This window comes from Cheilinus undulatus, linkage group 10 (genome assembly GCF_018320785.1).
Source record: "Cheilinus undulatus linkage group 10, ASM1832078v1, whole genome shotgun sequence".
Lineage (NCBI taxonomy): Eukaryota > Metazoa > Chordata > Actinopteri > Labriformes > Labridae > Cheilinus > Cheilinus undulatus.
The window spans coordinates 17585315-17595755 of NC_054874.1; the positions used below are offsets into that span (position 1 = coordinate 17585315).

A 10441-nucleotide genomic window follows, 5' to 3' on the forward strand; every position below is an offset into this window, starting at 1 on the left:
AGACTTTATGTTCCCTCTGCAGCCCTTCCACATGGCATCCTCAAGTGTTACTCTTGAAAAAAGTTTCTCAAACGTCTGCCAATGTTAGTCCTCTATTCTTAGCTCAGTGTGTAGTAGTGGTTAGCAGAGCCCATTGTCACGGACTAAACTGGGCATTGTGTAACAGCCCTCTTCATATTGCCTTCCCTATAAAAGTTAGTTAAAGGGATTCTATTTATAGAAACTTTCATTGTAAGCATGCAGTTATTATAGCTGGATGTGAAAATCAGTATAAACTGTGTTTAACTTCGGACTACTTCTCATTTGATTGTTGTTATTAGACTTGATTATTGATCTGATCACTCTTCAGAAGGGTGTAATTCATTTTAATTGGGCTGTTCTTACAGAACTCTCTCCTCCTGTCTGAGAAAGGATGGACTGTATGATCTTTGCAGTTGTTAATGTAATCACTACCTTGCATTAATGAATTAGTGGGTTGTAGAGCCACGAGCTAAGTAGAGCCCTTGGACATCATATGCTTCAATTTTCTGCAGTTTTTGGCAAGGTTGATAGCCTATTCCCTGATCCTACAACTGTGATTATACTAACCCTTTGTAGCCTAAATAAGTGCTTCAGTTTTATGGCAAATCCAGACTTTGTGTTGACTTTAACTGCTGCAGCAAGCAGCAGAGTCTGAGTAATACTGCAATGAATGCACATGATAAACTGGAAATGATAGGACTGAATGTTGAGATTTGTCTTGATCATGTCAGGGCTGTCACAGTCATCATGCTCATGAATATTGCTTTATGGCGCCAGTTTTATTGCAAAAAGGGGACTTTCACTGGACACTCCCCTAAAACCTTGGACGTGGATGTCTGCATCTCTGATTGGTTGTGAAGCCCCAACCGACAACACCTGCTTAACTCCTTCATCCAAATTGACACCCGGGGCTCTGAGAAATATAGGCAGCATCCCTTCCAGCTCATGCATTCAGACCCACAGCTGCCCCACAAGACACCGAGCCGCAGCTGCGCTGATCGCTGATCCAAGGTGAACCCTCACACACACTCGCACACACACTCGCGCACACAGCCGGATCTTCGCTGAGGGAGTCGAGTGCTGACAGAGACGCGATGTTGGTCAAGCTGGCCGTGGCGCTGCTGGTTTTGTCAGTGCTGGAGCAAGTAGTGGGATCGGATAATATTGATCTCCATGACAGCCTCCCGGAGAAGCCTGCGAGTCAGAAAGGACGCCTCTCCCTGCAGAACACAGGTAAGGAATGAGTGGCAGTGCAGATATGAATGTGGAGATTATTGGTTGGTGCAACAGCTCGCGCATCTACGTGGGGTTTGTCCGTACACGTGCTTCTGTGGCTGCAGATTTAACCACGCTTGGGACTCGACCGGCCGAGGAGATCAATCCGCTCTTTTTCACCTAAATTCGGCGCCACGGTGCACACCGGTGACCCTTTTCGATTACCCAGAAAGACGATACCTTGTAAATACTCTCAGACAGAAATCTAATATGTTAGTAAACTATTAATAGAACGGTACAAGGTAATAGGTAATGTATATGGCAGCACTAGGTCTGCGTGCGCGCCGCTGTGCGCGAGTTATAGGTGACACTTTTAGTGGTTTTCTGCAGAAATGTGCCTTTTTCATGTGTTGTCTCTTGAATTGAGTGTTGGCTGATGTGTCCAGGCGGGTTAGTGGAGCAGCAATGACTATAGTAGGCTAGCGTCGTGGTTGGACAGCCCTGGGGGCAAGCAGGAGTTTATTTTATTAACCCAGGAAAACGAGTTTGATTTGAAGACTTGTCATAAAGCAGCGATGCCACGCTGGACTGCTGAATCATCTTTTCTATTTCTCCCTCACGGACACAGCATGACTTAGTACCCACCATGGGAACATGTGTCTGGACATTACAACATTATTGTTTTCTAGCCCCCACGCTGAAAAACGGGGACAAACTCCCCAGCAGATAGGCTGGTAACACCACTGTGTAACTCAATGCACGTTGCGGCCGAGCTCGTACGATCCAAGCACATTCCCGTGATGCCAAAACAAGCACTGCTGACAGCGGCTCACTTTTCCTGCGCACTAAAGTTCAACTCTGTGCCTACAAACCCCTCTTCAGCTTGGGCCCTTCCCCCTACTACTGCCCCCCCAACAGAGGCTCTTTGTTGACAAGCGTGATTTCAAACAAGTCACATTTAATCTGGAAAATACTGCGTTTTTACGCAACTGGTGCGCACTTAAAAACGGAAGAGGAAATGCCCATCTATTGGCTTTAAGACTTATCACTAATTCATTTTTCGTTAACGTCAACGTCTGCGGTTTTCATGATCTTATCAACAAGCTGCCTACAGAAAAAAAAAAAACTCCAAACGATGTCACATAAGGTAAGCATCAGTTTCTGTGACAGGTTCCCAGCTGGCAGTCAGATGTCTCATTATACATGCTGTCAGACAGCAATTTGGGGTTACAAGAGACATTCACGTTCCCTTGGTAATTTCTGTTCTCAATCATCAGTGTTATTTCTGTCTTTCTTAAGAAAATGGCATTGAAGAGCCTGCCCTGGGCTGATATTGTGTTCTAACATGACATGTGCTTACATATTATCCAAGTTTTGGTGTCTGCATTGCTGCAATCGTGTCTCAGCCATTTTTATTTTGTGATTCCATGCATTTATTGTTAAAACATGAGACTTGTTGATGCATATAAGAGAGTATACAAAGGACTGCATTTGAGCTTCCTGCACAAGTAGTCAAGGCTGTATCTGCAATGCACCATCCCTTCTCAAAGCTAGGCAGTGCAGATGGATTGTGCTGCAGAATGACACAGTAATATCTGTCACCAAGTGTTCCTCTGCAGGAACCCCTCAGCTTGGGAAATTAGACTTCTCTCCCCTCCTCTCTTCCCGCATCCTTTTTCCTCTCTCACACTCTAGGTCATGAACACACACGAACGAACGAGCGACCGCCTGTGTCTGTGGAAATAGTTATACGCCACATCAGCTCTATGATTCGTGCAGCAATCAGTGCCTTCAAGCCGAATGGTCTTCATTGCCAACGTGCCTGAAACAATCTGCTGCTGTCTCTGCTGTGAACAGATGATAAGGTCCCTCCCCCTAACCTGTTCTCTCTTTCCAGCTGAGATCCAGCACTGCCTGGTGAGTGCAGGGGATGTCGGCTGTGGTGTGTTTGAGTGCTTTGAGAATAACTCCTGCGAAATACGAGGGCTACAGGAAATCTGCATGACGTTCCTGCACAACGCTGGCAAATTTGACTCTCAGGTACTAAACTAGTCTGTCCTTGTGTTTGCAAAAATGATATAACCAGAGGCAACATTCCTTTTTCCTTTTCACGGTTCACTGATCCACATGTGTATGCCATGAGCAGATTTTTATTACTAAGGTTCTTTCCCTCTACAAACCAGTTTTTCTAGAGGTGCAATCATTCATAGACCCTTCTAATAATCTCTTTTCCTCTCGTGGGAAGTTCACTTCCCTCTCAGTGGACTGATGCATGTACAGTTAGAAGCAGGGGTCATGAGCCAGTTGGCCAGGAGCCCAGCCAGCTCCCTTTTCATACATAGCAGAGGCAGAAGCTCTGCCAAGTCAGGCCTGACTGACCAGGGTCCTAATATGTCTAAAGAGTTACATACAATGCACTTACATCTTTTGCAGATGAAACCACAGGATTTCAGCCAAAGAGTAGCATGATGTAGTGCTATGTAGGTAGAATTTCATCACCTACGTGTTTATTTGAAACCTTTAGTGACACATTATTACCAGATTTATTCTAAAACACCAACATTTATACTCCAAAAGCCAGTGCAACATCTCTAACAAACCTAAAAATATTTTGTAATATTAATAAACATGTCTTTGCAGATGTATGTACACAAAAAAATCAAAACCTGTCTCACTCTTTCAGGGTAAGTCCTTCATCAAGGATGCTCTGAAGTGTATGGCACATGGACTTCGGCACAAGTTTAGCTGTATCAGCAGGAAGTGTGTGTCCATTAAAGAGATGGTGTTCCAGCTCCAAAGAGAGTGTTACATCAAACACAACCTCTGCTCTGCTGCTAAGGAGAATGTGGCTGTCATGGTGGAGATGATCCATTTCCAAGATCTCTTTCCTAAAGGGTGAGTCGCTGCATGCATTCTATCTTGTTTATCAGTGATTGATTACTTTTCCTGGACTAGACTCTTGTGTTCCTCCATGTAAAGTAATTCTGTAATTCTAAAGAATGTGCTGTGTTCTGGATGTGTAATCACATGCCTTATCTCTCTCCGTTTAGTCCATATGTGGAGCTAGTGAACATCCTGCTGAGCTGCGGCGAGGAGGTGAAGGAGGCGCTGACTCGAAGCGTCCGGCTACAGTGTGAGCAGAACTGGGGGGCTTTGTGCGACAGCCTGAGCCTCTGCTCTTCCCTTGCCCCGTCCCCGGCCGGCTCCCTCGTCGAACACCAACGCCGCCCGTCGCCCTCGCACCCGGAGCCGGAGCACCCTCGCCCGCCTCGGCAAGGCGAAAAGGAGAAAGCCAGCAAGGCGGGCTTCAACGCTCACCCACGCAACCGCAATCAGGGACCCCGCCGACAGAATCCCGAGGCCGGGATTGTGGCCGAGCAGGAAGACCCAGAGGCCACTGACATCCGTAGGTGAAAGCTCAGGAGGCTGTCGCGACACTACCATGCTTAAAAAACCACACTTGCAGACTTATGCACACCTCCACACATAAACACATGTACACACACTTCTCTGCACACACACACACACAAATTCCCAGACAGACTGAGCAGAAGGAAACAAGCCCCGACCTTTCCTGTCCTTATTCCACCCTCTCCAGTCATTCCAGCAGTCCCACATGGTAAACTTGCAGGGTAATGTGGTGTAGCTCGTACTGTTATGCCAGACTGTAGGCCACACTTTTTTAAAAAGGAATAATAATTGTTATTATCATGATTATTTCAACTGTTAGGACTATTTTGGCTCTAATATAGCATTTCTCAAATCATACTTATTGTAGGATTTGATTATATTTGTATTATTTATTTTATTCTTTATGCAATGTCTAAATATCAAAATGTACATAGAAATATACTTATCTATATTTATATAAACATGTATGAATATAGCTACAATATGCAATACTGATATAATATAGATGATAGTATATGGTGTGCTGTCTGCTCTCTTCACAGTATTGCACCCATCACACTCAGTCTGTAGATATGTAACATACACCATTTGTTGTTTCAGAGTGGGAATGTGTATTATGATTATAGATACTTGATGATTAAATACAAATTGTACAGGTTTCAAGTCCAGTTCTGGCACATATGAAATGTAGTGCATGATGGCCACAAAGCCGACAGACTTGTGCATTCTTAAAGTGAAGATTCATTTTAAAGAGGATGCAAATGTAATACTATGAATATGGACGGTTATTTTACGTGTATTGTATCGATGAGTCTCTCGCAAAGCTAGAAAGACTGATCTCTGATGTCATCAAGCACTGCTTTCTGAGCAGCAGGTGCAGTTTTAAGGACTCTTTTTGGTCCATGCAACTCAAGACATGCGTCTTATTTTGTACACAGAAAGTATCACATGGCTCCCATTCATTGTTAATAGAGCTGCAGAGGCTGAGTCTCTCTGACAGTACACCTTAATGTCATGTTTATAGCTTCAGGAGACATTTTTGTTCATGTTCACAGATTATAACCAAACTGTCAGATGCTATTTCTTCTCTCTTCAGTTGGTTTAAGCTCGCTGTGAACTGCAGTAAAGAGAGGATGTTCAACCAAGTTCTTTTTAAATCTCACACATCAAGGTGCCTAAACTTGTAATTGTCCACAGCGACCGCTTCTCTGTGATTTCAGTGAATGGATGATACTGTGTTGGGGGGGGTATTGTTGGGCTTGTATTTTACGATGCCGTTGAGCCACAAAAGTCTTAGATTTTTGCACTTTGGATGATTTGTTTTGAGCCGCTGCAAGTTCAGAAACCAAACCAGGTTACCAGAGCAGTCACCCTGTAAAAGGAGATTTAAATTTAGCAACCCTGGTCTAACCTATCAACCACAGCTCCACTTCCTGTATCCCCATATGCTCCCTAGGACCACATTGAGCCCCTTCTTAAGAAGAGCACTCTTTTGGCAGGAAAGAGGCTTGACAGAAACCCTCCAGATCTTTGGCCCCTCTAAATTAGCCCTCATTCCTCCCTCTCTGGTCCCTTACCTAGGTCAGGAGAGACATGAAGGACTGTTATTCTGCCCGTAAGAGCCGCAGGCAACGCAGCGAGGACCCAGGAACTGGGTTAAGTCCACACACGGGGGCTCTGGCGCTGTTATTCTAAATGTTATATTTACCAAGTCACCATAGAATTCCTCTGGGCTCAGGCCAAGAGCCAGCAACCCGGAGAGGCAGAGTCAAGCAGTAAGAAGTAGACAAACATGTTAAACTCCTTTTTTTTTTTTTTTTTTTTTAAATGTGATGATTCACTCCTGTCTTTTACTGCTCCTTGTGCTCTCCTTCTCTCCCTCCTTTAGGTAACAGACGCAGGCATTTGACCATTTCAGGCCAGTCACATGCTTCAGTGGTGGCAGTGCTGATAGTGAGCACCACATGCTGGTGACTGGTGTAAAAAGAAAATCAAACAAGCTCAGATTTTGTGGCTCAGTTATGTTTTTTGTTCATGTTTCTTTTCCCTTGCTGTACTTACAGTAAGTTTTAACCCTTGCAATCATTAACAGACTATTATAAGCTCCAAGGGTTAAATCATCAGTGAGGCTTTCACGCTTTTCTTTTTTATTTTGTTGTGGAATTTGGGATTTCCTGTGACATCCCAGCACAAGACATAAGCTAATCCTATTGAGAATGTACTGTATGTTTGTAAAGTGACAATCTGTTCAGCTCTCTGTCTTTAAGTTTGGCTTTTTGTAATAATGTAGTGGCTTTAATGGCTGTTTTTAATGTGTTCGGAGGAAAATAAAACTAACCATGTTTCCTGTATCATTAGTACTCCATCACTGCATCACATGCTTTCCTCTGTAAAGCACAGGGACTCTGTTTTTAAAGCACACAACAAGCGCTTTGAGGTTTTTACATATTTTGTCCATCAGTCTTGTGTGTCAAAGCAGGTCAAATCAAGGGAAAATATCTTCTTGAGGACAGAGTTATCACAAGTTGGAGCTTTGAGATGGTTAGCAGAGAAGGCCTCGTCGTCTCAGGTGTACACACAAGTTAAAAGACACCCGCTCTCGTTTGACTCGCTGCCTCCTCTCTAATGGACTGTGTTTAAAGTTTCAAGGACCGTAAATATCCTCCCTATTGAGAGACCTAAACATTTACGTCAGCAGCTCTGGATTGTATGCAATGCTCAGGGTGTGTTCAGGGTGTCAGTTTTTATGAGCTGTACACTGGCTCACTAAACATTTAGACAGTGCTTTGATTTGAAAGGTAGACTTCCAATAGCTGCTTTGAAGCTTTAACCTGCTCTAGAGTGATGTTAGTTATAGTGAAGTGCACTGACACTGACCATATATGGCAGTAAGACTCACAAATACATCCTTTATATGTTCAGTCAGTTTGTCTGCAGTGTGACAGAAAGAAACATAACCTTTTCCAACATATTACACAGTTTTTATGTTCTTTAAACACCTCTACAGGTCACAGTGACCCTGCTGTCACATGCTGCCACAGCTTGTCTGGAGTGTGTAGTTGCAATAAATGACCACTGGGTGGTGACATCTTTCTTTTTATTAACAAAGGCAGATTGTTGGAGCAGGTGCAGGTATCTCTGTTTTACTGGTAGGAGTTGGGCTACTAATATTCATGACCAGATAAAGATTTTAGTATCTGACATTGTCTTCATTGTATTCTTTACATTGCAGGATCACAAAATCTCCAGCAAAAAAAAAAAGGTAACTGAAGTCAGATTTACCGGTCACATCGGCCACACAATGCCTGGAAATGATTTTGGTACATGTGCAGTCAAGATATATTCACATTTTAAACAAGCCTATAACTCAACCTCTTCCCTCAAGAGTAAGAAAAGGTAACGTGTGTTCTGTTGTCAGTACATTAGGTGAACAGGATAAGATATTTTAAAGAGAAGAAAAGAAATTTAAAGTAATTCTGAATGAAAAACATCCTTAATTGCTCTGGTGAAGCAAATACACTCACTGACCACTTCATTAGGTATACTTGTCTGTATGCTTATTACCACAAATATCCAACCAGCCAGTCACATGTCAGCACTAATGCTTTTAGGCATGTAGACATGGCCAAAACTATCTTATGAAGTTCAATCCAGGCATCAGAATGAGAAAGAATGGTGATTTAAGAACCGGTCTGCTCTTTCTCTTCAGACCGCTTTCATCAACAAGGCATTTTGGCCTAGAGATCTGCTCCTCATTGGATGCTTTCTTTTTTAGATCATTCTATGTACAGCCTACACATATACCAGTGGCTTTCAAACTTTTTTTGTCCAAGGCACACCTGAGATCAAGCTAAAATCTCAATGCACACCATATTCATATCCATGCAAAACAGCCCCTTCAACACATGTTACTGTATCTTTAGTAGTGATGCATGATGTTGGATTTGTACCATTTTCCAATATGCCAGTTTATTACAGACTCATTTTAGCAAATACTAAAATTAAAATATATAGTTCAGATGTGAAACTTCAGTCCTTCTATCACACTTGAAGTTTAAAGAATGAAAGTTAGAATAAAAGTCTTTGGCTGATGTTGGTCTTGACTAAAACTCCATGAACTTTCTTGGACATACAGATAATATTTTAAGCTGATATTGGCTGAAATTCACAGTCAATATTGGCTGATATTTACAGTCCAATATGACTCAAATTTATAGCTGATAAAAGCCTTTATTTACGTAAGATATAGGCTGATTTTGACAGCAAGTATGGGCCAATATTTACAGTCAATTCAGACTGATAATTTCAACCCTTTTAGGTTAATCTTTAGAGGGAATATAGGCCAGTATTTACAGCCAAGATTTATGTAGCCAGCAATCTAGAGCTCTGTTGCTAGAACTGATACAGCCTGGTATTTAGATGGATAAAGGCTGATATCTACAGTCGATATCGGCTGATATTGACAGCCAATATCAGCCAATTTTTTTCAGACGGTATAGGCTAGTTTTACAGCTGATGTTCCTAGTCTCTTGTTGTGTAGTTGTTGTATAGACATGTGGTTTTTAATCTTGCCTCAAGGCACACCAGTACCACCACACCATTTGAAAAGCATTGCCCAAGACTATGAGTCATTAATTACATCTGTACAAGCGGCAGAAGCAGCCTTGACAGATGCTTATTGGGCTGTGCTTTCAAATGAACTAAAATTAAATAAACATTTTTTTTTGACTTGTATAGCACTTTTCTAGTCATCTGACTACTCAAGGCATTTTTACACCCCAGGCCAGACCTACCCATTCACACAGTTTCCCACGCCAGTCACACACTGATGGCAGAGGGGTTGAGTGTTTTGCCCAAAGACACATCAACAGGTGGCAGCAGGAGCTAGGCTTTCAACCCGCAACCTTCTGACTGCAAGTCACCCAACTCTACCAACTTAGTCACAGCCACCATTTGCGTAAAAATGTGTATTTCTTTTGAAAACCTAAGTAATTTTTACACATTACCAGTCCCAAATGCTGATACAGTATCCACCAACAAGGGGGTGAATGACTCAGGTTTCCTTGTTGTCCATCTCTGAGTATGAAGCTAATAAGGTGAATCCTTATTGGGAAAAACCACTTGCAGGATAAAGATCTTTTGTTTTGATTCTAGGGCAGGAAAATTGTACTCTCCAAAAGCCTGGTGGAAAGCTAACATGGAAAACTGCAGATTTAATCAAGACTGGTCTGATTAAATCAGAAATATTGAGGAAACATTTAAATTTACCCATTTTCATGATAAAACAGTGATAAAAAAAAGAGTTGAATAAAAAGTGTTGATGCATGTCCACTAAGGCAGGGGTTCTCAAACCTTTTAGCCCACAACCCTCAAAATAAAGGTGCCAGAGGCCGGGACCCCCCACTGTACCTGGAGGAGTCATGTGCAGACAACGCTGCCCCAATCAGGGGCGATAAAGGAGGGAGCTTTCTGGGGCCCAGACAAACTGGGGGCCTATGGAGTCAGCAAAATCACGGCCCATCATAAAGTTAAGCTGTGTTATCCATATTCAACTTTTTTACCTGAATAATTACCACTGTTATCAAAGCAACACAAACCTTTTTAATGCATTTGTGCTGTAGTATATAGCCATCTATTAAAAGCAAATCCCTTTCCCTTGGCAGAAAAGGTAGTAAAACGGGATTTTAGAAATAGCAGAAATTTGTTTAAAGTGGCAGAAATGGGTGGAAAAGTGGTAAAATGGGATAAGAAAGTGGGAAAATGGGTTAAAACTGGCAAATATAGGTTAACTAAA

The 10441-nt window shown here is 42.5% G+C and overlaps 1 protein-coding gene across 1 annotated transcript; it reads left to right on the forward strand.

Moving 5' to 3' along the window:
* Positions 1-622: 622 nt before the first annotated feature.
* On the forward strand, positions 623-6979 carry stc2a (stanniocalcin 2a). Its single transcript, XM_041796812.1, has 4 exons — positions 623-1254; positions 3134-3276; positions 3920-4131; positions 4287-6979. Exons 1-4 carry the CDS (start codon positions 1116-1118, stop codon positions 4648-4650), a joined length of 858 nt encoding a protein of 285 aa, XP_041652746.1. The 5' UTR covers positions 623-1115; the 3' UTR covers positions 4651-6979.
* The last annotated feature ends 3462 nt before the right edge of the window (positions 6980-10441 follow it).